This window comes from Phascolarctos cinereus, unplaced genomic scaffold (assembly GCF_003287225.1).
Source record: "Phascolarctos cinereus isolate Bilbo 61053 unplaced genomic scaffold, phaCin_HiC Scaffold_2;HRSCAF=192, whole genome shotgun sequence".
NCBI lineage: Eukaryota > Metazoa > Chordata > Mammalia > Diprotodontia > Phascolarctidae > Phascolarctos > Phascolarctos cinereus.
The window spans coordinates 146236930-146252703 of record NW_027555625.1 but is presented as its reverse complement, the minus strand read 5'-3'; the positions used below and the strand labels follow the sequence as shown (position 1 = coordinate 146252703).

The 15774-nt window shown below is 39.8% G+C and overlaps 1 protein-coding gene across 1 annotated transcript in view; it reads right to left on the bottom strand.

Moving 5' to 3' along the window:
- The window catches only part of SNRNP200 (small nuclear ribonucleoprotein U5 subunit 200), a 40102-nt gene that overhangs the window by 23035 nt on the left and 1293 nt on the right, over positions 1–15774 (bottom strand). The window contains exons 3-14 of the mRNA XM_020988505.2: positions 12129–12300; positions 11393–11585; positions 9301–9356; positions 4816–4914; positions 4262–4414; positions 3433–3532; positions 3130–3266; positions 2636–2719; positions 2357–2530; positions 1820–1957; positions 1207–1362; positions 165–335 (exon numbers count right to left, since the gene is read on the bottom strand). Of these exons, the coding sequence (XP_020844164.1) occupies positions 165–335; positions 1207–1362; positions 1820–1957; positions 2357–2530; positions 2636–2719; positions 3130–3266; positions 3433–3532; positions 4262–4414; positions 4816–4914; positions 9301–9356; positions 11393–11585; positions 12129–12300 (1633 nt within the window). The remainder of the gene's footprint in view (positions 1–164; positions 336–1206; positions 1363–1819; positions 1958–2356; positions 2531–2635; positions 2720–3129; positions 3267–3432; positions 3533–4261; positions 4415–4815; positions 4915–9300; positions 9357–11392; positions 11586–12128; positions 12301–15774) is intronic.

The window sequence follows — 15774 nt, the reverse complement described above, 5'->3', positions numbered from 1 at the left end:
TTTTCTATCAGCCTCAGTCTCATACTAATAGCATTAAGAGCATAAGGCCTGTGTTAGCCACAATATTAGACTCACCTTATTTTCTCTGATTAGAGATTGTTTCTTATTCCTTCAAAACTAGTAAGTATAGGCCTAGGTAAATCCAGAAGGGGCTCTCTACTCACCAAGATGATGAGGCGTACTAGCTGGGTATAGGTACGTTCCCCACCCTTTCGGGTAATGATGTCCCACTTTTCGGGGGTGCAGACAATGATTTGAGTGGCATTAATTTCTTCCTTGCACAGCTGGTGATCACCTGTCAGCTCAGCCACATTAATACCGTATGTTGCAAGGCGCTGAAGAAATAAGAATCAAGAGGAATCTCAGAGAGGAAAGTTCAGAGGTGATCTATTATATTACATACGTCACAACCCAGAGCAAATCTTGTTTTGGGATATAGGCAGCTCAATTAATCTACTGACTAAGCTGTCAGCCAAAGCAGATCACCTCTGAATTTCTGGCCCAGACCTGTACAAGTACCCCTGGCATGGAAATTCCCTCCACCAATACAGATCAGCAATTCAAGGTTAAGTGAGTTGTCCATGGTCACACAGATAGGGCATAAACTCAGTTTTCCTGACCCTATTCACACCCTCACTGTTAAATCTATGTCTATATGTGAAAAATTAAAGCTAAGGTAGGACCTTTGGAAGCACTATACATCTCAATCAAAAGGAGAAAAAAAACTGAGGACCTATAAACAGCTTAGGTAACATTTATCCAATTGCCATGTGATATGAGCATTTAACAAATATTGTGGTGATGAAAATAAATCAACTAGTAAAGAAAAAAAATGACTGAGAATGAGAAAGTGGGAAAAACCTTGGCAAAAGACAATCACAAAGCAATTTTCACTGCTGATACCCAAAAATTTCCAAGACAGGATTCATATCACAGAACATCAAGCTTGTGATGCAGTTGTAAAACCACAAACAAGAATCTAAATGCTCAAAACTAATTTCTGTCAGACTGGCTTCATGACCTACCTCTATCCACTCCACGGACTCTGAAATAAGGTTAACAATACCAAGTCACATTTCACTATTATTAGTAAATAAAAGAATCAAGTTGGTCTGCAGGTTTTAAATCTGTAGTTAAGTCTTTACAATAATGGTCTTGGGAGAGTCCAGAGTAGAGTTAACTTTTTGTAAGGCTCTATACTATTACCTTTCCAAAGCTGCCCACCATCTCCTGTACCAGCGAACGCATGGGAGCAATGTAGATGATCTTGAAGTTATCCACATTGATGGTACCATCCACATTAATGTGCTTCCCAATCTCCCGGAGCATACACATCAATGCCACATTAGTTTTGCCAGCACCCTAGGACAAACAGCAAAAAACATGAGGTGGGGTAAGAGGGCAAAGTAAGCTAAATTCATTCCTGTCCTCATCTCAGGTGACTATATAACAGTATCCTACTTTGGATTTTGTCATTTGTTTAGTTGTTTCAGTCCTATCGGGCTCTTCATGATGCCATTTGGGGCTTTCTTGGCAAAGAATATGGAGTGGTTTGCCATTTCTTTCTCCTGATCATTTTTCAGATGAGGACACTGAGTCAAATAAGGTTAAGTGACTTGCCCAGGGTCAACAGCTAATAAATGTCTGAGGCTGGATTTGAACTCGGGTCTTCCTGCCTCCAGGGCCAGTGCACTGTACCACCTAGGTGTCCTTATTCATTTTTGGTTCAAAATCCCTCCACTAATAAAATGCAGATGCATCTTGACCAAACTGTATAGCTGATCTCAAAAGAAAGAGGAAGAATCTGTGGGGTTCATACCGTGGGAGCACACAGCAACAGATTCTCATCAGTATCCAAGGCAGCACGGTAGAGTTTACTCTGTATCCGATTGAGTGTTTTAAATCCCTCAAATCCAGCCTGGGCATATTTTTGTAGCTTTTCCACTGGCAGCAATTGCTAAGAAGACAAAATGGCACACACATCGCGTTGAAAAAGTCTCAAACATTTGGTAGTCTACATTGCTAAAAAGAACCTGACTCTGTTGAACGCCACAATTTCCTTGAACCACTAGCTTCTGGAAAGACGACATTAATTTGTCAAAATGGGCAAATATACCAGGTATGGCATTTAATGTTTGAATTTCAAATGACTTCATCACTTTCAAAGCATAAACATTAATAAGCTCAACCATGTAAAATGTAGTGTCATTATGGATAAGTCCTAACACTGTCCTCAGCTCAGAGTCTGCTACAAAACTAAAAGAAAACCACGATCCCAGAAAGGGCCCAAACACTCAAACTGAAAAATAAACATGAGGTTGGACCAAGGTAATAGCTTATCAATAAAGGAACTCACCTCTTCAGGGCCAAAGGGTTTGGGCTTCAGAGCAGGTACGTGTACCTCTTCATAGCCCTTGCGCTGGCGACGGAAGGATCCATCAGGAAGCTGACAGCGTTTATTAGCCATGAAATGGCTCCCTTGGGTGAAGACCAGATCCTCCAAGTCTAGAACCTGCCTTGGGGCCAGTGCCTAGAAGGATCAAAGAAAGCACAACTCACCAGAAAGCTTCTTTTACCCTCTTAAATTTCAATACTTGCATTGTGTCAGCTGTTTGAAACAGCCTTGCTGACCTACCTCCCCACTCTGATCTAGATCCATGGTTTCCAGATCTGTGTCCATTCGGGACTGACGTACACGTTCCCTCCGGGACCGCTCTTCCTAGAGTGTATAAAAGACAGATATCACCTTCAACCTTACGCTCTTTATAAAGCACCTATTTAAACCAAACTTAGCTCAAAAAGGGTCAATGATAACAATTTAAAATAGAAAGGTCCTCATTTCAGACACTTGCCACAGCGTGCTCACAAAAGCATGTGGACAGCCTCTAGCCAGTATGGCAGTCTGGAGTAAAAGGAACCATATAGTGTCAGTAAAGCATTTATGGTCTTTTCACTATGGCCTATTTGAACTCACCAGATCTAATGTGAACCCACTAATATGTACTCAAGTGGCCAGAATAACATTCTACTCCACATTTTAGCTCTTTAGGAACCATTTAATGTTTTAATTCTTTCAAAGACAATCACCGAAGTCAGAAAGCAGATAAAAAATTACGGCCAAAACTTTACCCGGATCAGATCCTCCTTTTCAGTTTCATGGAGTTGGTAGAGGAACTTAGAGAGCTCTGGATCAGACTCCATCTTTCCCATGATCCTCTCCTTTTCAGCTTCACTCTGTGCACTGGCCAGCAAAGTACAATATAAGACTGCCAAACAGAAAATAAAAAAGATGAAACATAAATAAATGGAGTAGAGAAGGAATAACTGGATAATGGGGAATCCAAGTTACTATGTCATGGGAATCATAGAGATGAAAACAATAGTCTCAAACACACATATAAAATGAAAAGACAGAACCCCAAGAATACTTACTCATCATCCTATGTTGTCTCAGCACTTTAATAAAATCGAATGTGTTGAAACCCAGGAGCAGAACCAGCTGATTCTCACACTCCCGATCATCACTGGCTGTCTACATAGACACAAGGTATGATTAGAATTGACATAGCAGTTTGTTCTTACCACATTACTTTCCCTATGTTGTTGTTTCAGCCTTGTCTTTTTGAAGAGGACGAACAACATCATGGGTGATGTATTCACTTGCACGTGAACTGGATTTAAATGAGGCAGAGTTGCACAAAATTGTCAGCCTCACTCTTTCTTCCAGAGTCATGCAAGTCCAGTAGCAGGACAAAAGTCAGTATGACTGGTAATGACCTGGGATACAGTGAATGACCTCAGTGTCTTCAATGTCTGATCAAGCTTTAAGCACTCCACAGAATCTGCTTTAGTCACCTTCATGGACACTGGAAGAAATTGTTCTCACCCACCTATTCCACTGGGTGAAGCCTTCACTTGCTTGGGACAGACATCCCCCAAACACACAAATGGGTTTGAGGTCTGTCAGTTACCCTCAACCTGGTTTAGCCCAACTGCCAAGACTGTTTCACCAGGGAGGGGCCACTGCACCTGCTTCAGCTTCTTGGAGCCACAGGTAAAAGTTGGGTGAAGCAGGTGGACATCAAAGGTGGATGAGCAGCCCTGAAAAGGGCCTGGCAAGCCCTCAAACCAGAGGTGCTAGTCTTCCTTGAACATCCCATACACTTTCCCTATGTAGTCACACCACTGAATAAAAAGCATGATTGATTGGGTAGCCACTTATCTAAAATAACGGCACTATTCTTAACTACCCCCAACATACCTTCAAGATCTCTAGTACTTCATCTGCCTTCTTTTGAGATACGATGGCATCATCATAGAAACGGCTAAGTTGTCTCTGTAGCCAAAAGGCATCAATGTCCCGGGGATGCAAATCCTTTTTCTTAGAGCTCATCAGCTCACCCGAGGCTACAAGCTACAAAAATAACTTTGATCATTAACTCAATACTTCTTAACACGTCCCAACTACTTTCTCCAATGTTTGAAATCAAGCCATACTCCCAACCACAAAGTCAACTTTGCCTTTGATATCTTTTCAAAAACAGTTAAGTAATTTTCCCCTATGGTCAACTGAAGTAGGAGCTCATCAATCCTAGGCTCTAGGCAATTATTTTTTTTTCCCCTTCCTGAAAAATTATGAGAATCAAGAGATTAGCTGTTCACCTTTGGGTTCACCCTCAAAGAGGTATCATTAAAAGCTTACCTCTATAACCTAGGGGGTGAGAATAGCATGCTACACCAAGAAATAAACTGATCATCAGCCCTACTTTCAGTCTATTCCACTGATTGCGAAAAGAGGAGAGAGGCTGTACTCACATTGGCTGAGAGGGTGCAACGCACAACGGCCTCATCCCCTTCCATATCATCATCAGATGCTTCTTCTCGCACCTCCCCATACACATCCTCATCACCTTCCTGTAGATATATTTAATGAGTGAGAGCAGACCTTGATGGTTCTATAAAAGTCTACCAGTCCTAAATCACTCAAATTAGCTTCTTACAGCAGAATCCTTAGGATGAAAATACCAAATGAACCAACAAAACTATATTAAGCACAGAAGACAGAGTCATATGAGTTCACTAATCTCATTTTTCATCTCTTTCTTACTCCAAACCCATGACTTAATCCACAGGGTATCATTCCTCAAAGGAGTAATCACCTCAATGGGGTAATATGAAAAGAGACAGTCTCTAATGGTGTGGGTTTCCAATACTAAAATTCTGGACTAATGAAGCTTTTTAGAATAAGCAGGTAACATGAGATGAAAAGTCTTACAGTAATACACCTGGAAGAGCAAAACAATCAGTGACTGCTAGATCTACATCCCAAAAACATCCCAAAAGAGGAAAAAAGGACTTATTTGTACAAAAATATTTATAGCAGCACTTTTTGTGGTTGCTGAGAAATGGAAATCAGAAGGATGCCCATCAACTGGGGAATGGCTAAACAGGTTATGGTATATGATTGTGATGGAAAATTATTGTGCTGTAAGAAATGACAAGCAAGATTTCAGAAAAACATGGAAAGACTCACATGAACTGTGAAGCACAGGGAACAGAACCAGAAGAACATTGTACACAGTATCAGCAATACTGTTCAATGAAGACCTGTGAACGACTTAGCAATTCTCAGCAATACAATGATTCAAGACAATCTCAAAGGAGTAATGATGAAGCATACTATCCACCTCCAGACAAAGAACTGATATTGTTATGAATACAGAGGGAAGCATCCTATTTTTTCACTTTCCTTCTCTCATTTATTCGAGTCTTCTTGTACAAGATGACTACTATGGAAATATTTTACATAAATGTACACGTATGACCTAGAATTTGGAACTCAAAACTTTTAATAAAAATGTTAAAATATTTTTTTAAAAATCAACGACAGCAATGTGCACTAGAATTCAAAGTTGAAAGTTGAAAGGAATATTAGAGATTACGTACTTCAATACCTTCATTGTATGGTTAAGGAAACTGAAGCTAAGAGAAGGTCTGTGGGTTGCTGCCCCACACAATGTTTAGAAGCAGGTCCCCAGACTCAAAATTACAAGCTTCTTGAACTATACGATGTGGCACTTCATTTCATGACATGAGATGCCACAAGGAGAGCCATGACAGTCAAAAGCAGTACAGTGTGGAATAAAAGCTTAATCATAAAATATTATAAAAGAGGATGGAAGATTATAAAGAGTACTGCTTCATAAAACAGAAAAAAGAAGTGAAGACAAAAGCAAAGCCATATAAAGCTTGAAGGGAGAACCCACTAAGCCAAGAGATCAATCCTGATAGATTTTATATACGTAACTGGAAAGAACAAAAACTAGGTGTAGAACCCAAGTGGTATGGATAAGTGAAAATGACACTGAAGATTAACTCAGGTAGAGCAGTTAGACCTGACCAAAGAAGCAGAGTAAAAATAACCTGGGCTAGAGGCAATACAGGGATCAATTTTCAGAAAGTATCAAAAAAGAGATGATTCCAAAAGAAAAAGATAGGGGTATACAAAGTATTATTAGCAAAAAATAAAATGACCCACTCCCCCCAGCAACTATTAATAGACATCTACTTTCTTACTGCTATGAAATCATACGGAAATGTTTTATGCACACATTAAGGTTAAACTTCATGAAACAATGGGAAAAGGAACCAGCAAGTTTTCACAGAAGCTTTGCTATAGCAGATGACATTCTCAGTCTCAAAGGTATAGAGAATTAAGGATGTCACTGTTATTGCTTATTACCCAAAAAGCACTAGATTGGGTAGAGCAAACAGAGACTTTAAAGCTTTCCTTCAATGCAGTATTTCCTGTCTATAATACAGAGATAACTTTGTTCAAAGAGCCTGAGCACTACCACCAAACAGAGATGCTTGTCAATGGTATGTGTGAGTGTCATAGAACACTTCAAATGCAAAGTATAAAACAGAAGATTCCCTATAAATGGTGAGAGTCACCTAATATTCTTTTTTGCAGATAACAATATGCTAGTTGCACTGAATGTTAGAACACTACAGATACGCCTTCAATGAGATAAGATTCATGGTCACCCAAAAAAATGCACTGTCCAGATGATAATGTGGCTGAATAGGTAGCACACTGAATTATCCTTTTAGACCATGTATCTTGGACAAGTGCTCCCAAAAAACAACAAGCTGGAGGGATAGAAGAGGAGGGAGACAGACTGCATTTGGGAAAGTCAGTCAGTCAACAGCATGGTGCTTCAGTAATTCCAAATTGCTCCATTCCACAAAAGCCAATCTTTTTAACAGTAGTATTCTCCTAGCAATACTTATGGCTGTGAATCATGGAGCAACATGATCTCAGGACTCAATTTCAGGTGAATCAAAGAGCAATGTTAAGATACATGAGTATGAGTACAGGCAGCAAGTTATTACCAACGCAGCAAACATTTATTAAGCAACTACTAAGTGTCTACATTGTGCAAAGTACTGGGTATACAAAGAAAGGCAAAAGACAATCCCTGCTCTCATGAAGCTCATAGTCAATGGGGGACAACATGCAAACGATTACACACAAACAAGATGTATGCAGGACAAATTGGAGATAATCAACAGAAGGAAGGTATTAGCATTAAGAGAGATAAAAAAAAGGCTTCTTGCAGAAAGTGAGATTTTAGCTGGGACTTAAAGGAAGCCAGGGAAGCTAGAAGGCAGAGATGAAGAGGACAGCATTCCAGGCATGGGGGACAGCCAGTGAAAATGTACAGAGTTGGAAGATGGAGGGTCTTGAACAAGGAACAGGAAGAAGGCAAGTGTTTCAGGCCTGCAGAGTACCTTAGGGTAGTAAGATCTAAGAAAATTGGAAATATGGGAGGGGGCCAAATTATAAAGAGCTCTGAATGCCAAACAGATAATTTTGGATTAGATCCTAGCAGGAATAGGTAGCCAGGGGGATATACTGAAGGAGGCAGGGTGACATGGTTAGACTTCCACCTTTGAAAGAGCGATTTCACAGATGAATGGTGGATGAACTGGAATGGGGAGACTTGAGACAGGGAAACTAACCAGAAGGTTCTTAAAATAATCCAGACATGACGTGATAATGGCCTGCACTAGGATGGTAGCAGTGTCAGAGGAAAGATAAGAGTACACATGAAAAGTGTAAAAGTAAAACTGACAGGGCATGGCAAAAATTAATATAAAAAACAAGAAAGTGAGGAGTCAAGGATGACACACAAGTTGCGAGCCTGGGTAACTGCGAAGATAATGGCATCCTCCAGTAATAGGAAAGATAAGGAAAGGCAAGGCTGGGAGAGGAAGAAGATAATAAGTTTAGTTACAGACATGCTGAGTTTAAGTTATCTATGGGACATTCAGTTCATGATGTCTAAGAGGCAGATGGAAATGTGAGTCTAGAAGTCAGAAGAAAGGTTAGGATTGGATATTAAGCAGATCTGAGAATCATTAGCATAGAGACAACTGAATCCACGGGAGCAAACTGATCACCAAGCAAAATGGAATAGAGGGAGACAAAGAAAATGGCTCAGGATCAAGCCTTGGGGGACAACCAGGGTAGGCAGGCATGATCTAGATGAAGATCTAGCAAAGGAGACTGAGGAGTGTTCTGACAGGTAGGAGAACTAAGATAGTATCACAGAAACCTAGTGAAGAAAACATCAAGGAGATGAGGGTGATGGACAGGGTCCAAGGCTGCAGAGAAGACAAGAAAGATGAGAACTGAAGGACTTGGCAATTAAGGGATCAATGGCAACTTTGGATAAAGAAATTTCATTTGAATGAGGTTCGAAGTCAGACTATGGAGAGTTAAGAAAAAGGTGAGATGAGAAAAAGTGAAGACACCTAGTGTAGATGGCTTTCTTAAGGAGTTTAGACACAAAAGATAGGAGAGATAAGGGATGATACCTAGAAGTGATAGAGAGATCAAGTGAGGGTTTTTTGAGTATGGGTGAAGAAATAGGCATGTTTGTAGGCTATAAGAAAGGGGCTCAAAATTTTAAAAAGGATTCCATGACAGGAGACTCCCTGGAAGCTAATAATAATACTAATGGTAGCAGTAATAATAACAGCTAGGATTTATACAGCACTTTAAACTTTGCAAAGCAATTTACAAATATGGTCTCACTTTATCCTCACAACAACTCCAGGAGGTGGGTGCTAATATTATTCCCATTTTGCAGATGAGAAAACTGAGACAGGTTTTCCTGCCTCCAGGTCCAGTGCTCTAGCTATTGTGCCACCTAGCCACCTCATTAGGCCAATACCATGAAAGATAGAAAAGTGCAGAACTATTATTAATTAGTTTCACAGCTCATCACTTACCTCTTCATCTGACTCAAACTGCACATTTACACCATACGTCTCATCAATGTTATCATCTAAAAAGGAAAATGAAAGAATTAAGAGTGAGTGTCTAAGGAAAGACAGGGAGATAAGACAGTAAGTCTGTGCCTTTCACAGTATCCTTAATTATCTTCAGGAATGCTAGAACAATGGTTGGGAATTCACCATTATTTATCACTTCAAGGTAAAAACTTCAACCCTATAGATACCAGAAAGAAAAAAGTCACCAAGCTTCATGAAAGAGCAGAATCCCAAAATTTCAGAAATGTTCTTAATAACAATTTAATATACCAGCTTAAAGTTTCCAAAATACGTTACATGCATTCTCACTTAACCTTCACAAATACTCTGAGGCAAAAACTGCAGGCATAACTGTTTCAATCTTGTAGATAAAGAAGCAAGCTTCAAGAGGTGGGGAAGGTGGGAATGAATCCTGATCTCATCCAACTCCTTCCAGTGTTCCTTCCACTTCACCAGGGATGGAGACCCTGTGGCTTTGAGGCCACATGTGACCTTCTGGGTCCTTGAGTGTGGCCTTTTGACTGAGTCCAAATTTTACAGGGGATTTGTTCTGTGAAGTTTGGATTCAGTAAAAGGACTGCATTTTCAAAGGGCTGTACTTGAGGACCTAGAAGGCCACAGGTTTCCTACTCTTGCACTATACCATGCTGCCTCTTTAAGAGTTTAAAGCAGGGATTCTTAACCTGCAATCCAGTAACTTGCCTTTTAAAATATTTTAATCACTATTTTAATATAATTGGTTTCCTTTGTAATGCTATGTATGTTATTTTTATGCCTTCAAAACAGTATTCTGAGAAAGCTTCACCTGTCTGCCAAAGTGGTCCAGGACACAAGAAAGGCTAAGAACTGCTGGTTTAAAGAGACCTAAAAGGAAAGCTAGTCTCAACAGACCTGAGTAAGAACACTCTCTACAACAGACTCAACAAGAGGTTATGCTACCTTTGCCTGAAGATGTCTAATGAAGAACACATGACCTTTCAGTCAGCCATTATATTTTTGGGTAGCACTAATTTTCTTAATCAAGAAATGGTTTTTTTTAATATTCAGGTGAAATTTGCCTTTCTGCAGTTTTCACCCAGTGTTCCTAGTTCTACCTGGTAAGGGTCCCCAAAGTGGGTGATATTTCCCCCTGCAGGGTGCTGGAATGATTGGGGGTGGGGTGGGGAAGGGGTAGTAGCCTCAGGTGCAATTGGGGGACATCGAACAAAAATAAAGGTGTGGTGGAAGCATAAGGAAAGAGAAGACATTTTTGAAAAAACATTCGTACATATTTCATCGGTTGTGTTACAGAGCTAAAGTCATAGTGATTACATTATTTTCCAAATAAACACACAAAATGCCAGGTATAACCAATCAGTGGTCAAATCTGATGACAGGACTTAACGAGTAAGTGTTGGGGCAGGCAAGTGTGTTGCACATTGCTGAGAAGTCCAGCATGCATCAGCAGGAATATGTGTGTGTAATGATTTGTTTTCAGTACAATACTATACGGTTACATGATGCAATATTGCATCATCAAAACTGCAATGCAGGAAAGAAAACCTACAAATTTACAATAAATTATTATATGTAAGATGCATCTTTTAAAAAAAAAATATATATATATATGTTTTTTAAATGAGGCAAATTTTTTTTGAAAAGGGGGTGGTAAGCCAAATTAGTTTGAGAACCTCTGCTCTAGGACCAAGCAAAACAAGTCTTTCATATAACAATGCTCCAAATACTCGAAGGCAGCTATCACATTCCACTTAAGCAAGCCTTCTTTTATGCCCAAATACTTCTATTCCAACCAGGCAACAGCTATCCAGTGGGGTTGCTTTTAAGTTCTGTTTTCCTAACTACCCAGACTATATCTGAAGTCTTAATCATACTTAAACCTCTGGGACAATAAACAACGATTTTGTAATACAGATGAATCACAAGAACAACCAAACTAAAGAATCATTACTAGATCCTAGGAAAATATATGGCCTCAGGAATGTAGTTACCAGGGGTTAGCAAGTAAATCAACCAACAAGATTGGAACACAGGTTTTAAAGAGCTATGTTACCCATATTCTGGATTTCCTTGTCTCCACCATAATCTGTGATCTTTTTGCCCAAATTCACCAACACATGGTATCGGGTATCATCTGTCTGGCCCAGCAGTAGGTCAATCTCTTTTCTTCTTTCCTTGTCACGGAGTTTCTCATTTTTCAAGACAGCTAAGACCTCATCTGCTGCACCACAAAGGATATCCCGTGGCTGATGGAAGAAAAAGAAACGTGTTGTTTTAGAGTCATGATACGTAAGCTAGCCAACAAGCCACTACAAACTTTAACAAATAACCTATAGCTCATTAAATTTTTAAAATTTCTCTATAAAACTATACTTTGTAGGACATAAAGCAGTTGTGGTTCTTTTGGTTAAAGACATACACACAGTTTCAAAATCGCACAAATATGACTATTGCTCTTTTAAAGGGAAGCACAAACTGCTTTTAGAAGGGAAAAGGTAAGTGCTTTGGCAAGTTGGACAGAAGCTTCCCCTAACCAATTTACCCCATGTCTTCTGTAAATTAAGTATACTTAGTCCCTAGAAAACTCCAAAACACTTATTGGCAATTATTTTACCATCTACTTCAATGCACTGTCTTAAAGACATATGATGGCCCCCAACCTAAAGAGGCAGTTAATTTGAGACAGTCTGATATGGAAGAAGCCCTATCAGAAAACAGAATGTCAGGTGCCTTGATTTTCTCAACATAAACATGGCATCTTCCCTCAGTTGCTCTGCCTAGAAACTTACCTGATCCCCCAGTGCTGCCTGGATAAAGCTGAGTAGCACCTCATAGGTTTCACGGGTCTCCTTGGTTTTGGGTTTATAGATGATACCCACCATCTCATCAATGCCTTCTGACAGCAATGTATAGCCTTTCATCTTATTGATGTCATGCCTGTCCTCATCACGCTTTCTTCGTCTGAGTGGGGTGAACCAAGAAAGAAAGCTGATCAAGACCTATCCCTATCACTTTCTCACCCACATGATAAGACTAATTAAAAAACACATCCTTCTCCCTTTCAGCTTCTTTTTGTGGAAACAACACAACAGAATTTGTCTTCCCAATGTAAATCAAACTGGCCTCATTTAACTTCAGGAATCATCCTGCTATGGTTAATGACAGCCAGTAAATTTCCATGCCAGCTTTTCACCAAATGCTTTAAAATTTTAAATATTCAACACTCGATTACTACTCATATTTTCCGATCCCTTTTCTCAGTGACATAAAGCAATTTTATTTTGATCACTTTTTCCCATATGTGGGAAATTTATTTTTTGTAATCAGAAAACTTGAGAGCAAAAGATAATTAACTAAATGATCTAGTAAGTATCTTTGAGAAGGGAAAAAGCCTGAAGACACTGTGCTAGGAAAAAAGAACCAGTTCTACAGAAGAAACATATTATATATATCTTTTGGCTTTTCGGTGAGGCAATTCGGGTTAAGTGACTTGCCTGAGATCACACAGCTAGCAAGTGTTCAAGTGTCTGAGGCCAGATCTGAATCTGGTCCTCTTGACCCCAAGGCCAGAGCTCCATCCTCTGTGCCACCTACCTGCCCCAACTTATTAATATTTTTTAAAAATTTAATGAAGGGTTACTGTTTTCTGTAGGAACATTTGCTACAGCAGGAAACTATTTTGTCTTCATTTTTCTTTCTTTTTCTTTTTTTAGGCAATTGGGGTTAAGTGACTTGCCCAAGGTCACACAGCTAGTAAGTGTCAAGTCTTTGGTCTGAGGCCGGATTTGAACTCAGGTCCTCCTGACTTCAGGGCCGGTGCTCTATCCACTGAGCCACCTAGCTGCCCTGTCTTCATTTTCAATAAATCATCTCATTGCCAAATATGAAGCAGTAAAGCAACAGGGATAAAGACGTAGATTCTAATATCAGCTCTGTCATTAAGTACTTCCCTCTCTATGAGCAAGTCACTTTATCAGTTACATCTTCTGAGAGGAAGATAAGCTGAGAGGAAAAGAAGCTTGGGGAAGTCATGCAGACAAGCTGGTTTTATAAATTCGTGATATCCAATTCCAACTAGGCCCTCACCATGGCAAGGTAATCCTTCCATTCCTCCCTAATTGGTTTCCTATTTCACTCACCATAGAAACTATTCCAAATATTCTCTTCTCATAAACCTCCCATATTGCCTGCTTCCCTGCTCCGAGATGAAGACCCTCCCATCATTTTACTAAGAAAATTGAGGCCATTTGATGTAAGCTCCTATTTCTCTCCCTTTCAAATCATCTCCAATTCTCTACTCCTTTCCCCCAGTTTGAGAGTAAGACGGTCCTCCTTGGCAAGGCCAATCCCTCCAGATTTGCTCTTGATCCGATTCCTTCCCATCCTCCCTAACAGACTTCAATCTCAATCATATCCCCACTCTCTCAAGTCTTCAATCTCTTTTTATCCACAGGTTTCTTCACTACTGCTTTCAAACAGTCTCATGTCTTTATTATCCTTAAAAAATCTTTGTTAGACCCTACCATCCCCTCAAGCTATCATCCTCTGTATCGACTCCCTTCTTAGACAAGCTTTTCAATGTCCCTTTTCCTCCCAGTAAATAAAAAAGCTCTACATACTCCCTATACTTCTACTTCCTCTTCTCAATCACTGCAATTTGGCATCTGATCTGATCACTCAACAGAAACTGCTCTTTCCAAAATTACCATTGATCTCTTAATTGCCAAATTTAACCAGTCTTGATCTTCTCAACCTCTCTGCTGTGCCTGACACTATTGCCCACTCTCTGTTCCTGATACCCTCTCTTCTGTGTTTTGGTGACACTACTCTTTTCTGGTTTTCTTATTTTCGAATCACTTGTTCTAAGTCTACTTCATTGGCTCATCATTCATATCACAGCCCCTAATTGTGGGCATTCCTCAAAGCTCTGTCCTGGGCCTTCTTTTCTTTTCTCCTTATATGTTCAGATGCAGTCTTCTCTGAGCTTCAGTCTTGCAGTACCTGGTGAATGTTACAAAATCTGTCCTGGAGATAAGTCATATTTAACATGCCCAAAACTGAACCTAAATTCTCCCCAATACTTCCCTTTTCCAAACTTTCCTATTTCTGTTGAAGACACCACCATTCTTCCAGTCTCCCAGGTTTATAGTAAGTATAATCCTAGACTACTCACTATCATTCCACATATCCAGTCAGTTGTCAAATCTTGACATTTCCAGCTCCACAATATCTTTTGCATTTGAGCCCTTCTCTCTACTCACTCAGCTATTACCTTAGTTTGCCCTCATCATCTTACCTAGATTATTGCAACATCCTCCTCAAACTTTTTCCAATTGCAGTCCATCATCTATACTGCTGGGAGAGTGATTTTCCTTCAGTACAAATCTGACCATGTAACTCACCTACTCAACCACCTCCAGGAGTTCCTCGCTGTCTCTAGTTTCAAATATAAAAACTTCTGTTTAGCTTTTCAAGCCTTCCACAAAGTGGCCTGAACTTATCTTTCCTACCTCACTGGACTTTACTCTCTCTTCTGAATTCTGAGATCCAGACAAACTCAATTTTTCTCTGTTCCTCATACAAGAGACACTGCATTTCCCTCCATATCCCCCTCTCTGGAATGCACCCCTTCCTGACCTCACAGAATTTCGCTCTTTCTTCAAGATGTAGCTCAAGTTTCACTTTCTACACGAAGCCTTTCCTGAGCTTCCAACTACTACTGTCTTCCCTCCCAGGCTACTTTGTGTTTAACTATTTCTTATTTATTATCTTTACATTTATTCTGTACATATCATATGAGTGTCATCCATCAGACTGTAAACTTAAGTAGGGACTGTTTCATTTTTCAAAATTTATATCCCCTGGCTCAGATTCTCAAAATCTAGCCAATACCGTGTCACAAACGTTCAGATTCCTTAAGACTCTGGCCAACATGGGGAATCTTCAATAAACCTTGTCTTTGGCTGAAAAAAAAAATTATATCCCTAGTGAATAAATAAGTGCATTTTAAGAAGCATTTATTAAAGGCTTACTATGTGCAAAGTACTATATAAAGTGCTGGGATACAAACAGTAAACAGTCCCTGCTCCTGAAAAACTCAACTTGATAAGGGAAACAAGACATACAGAAAGTCTCAGCTTCAAGTCAAACAGAACGGTCCCATGGTCTGCTGGGTGCAGTAGCAAAGCATATAACTAATGTCTGCATCTTTAATGTCATGTCTATCAATAAAATTATAACAGTTTCAGCAGTTGTCATTTGACAATGCCAAGAACTTTGGTGGCAAGAACTTTCCTTTACGGATCTTCAGGAGCTGTAGGTATAGCACCTGCAGAACAATGCCTGTCACAGAATAGGTAATAAAAACTTATTGACTAACTCTGTATAATGAAGGGTATAGACTACAAGAACTCTAATACATCTTTCACTGCTAGC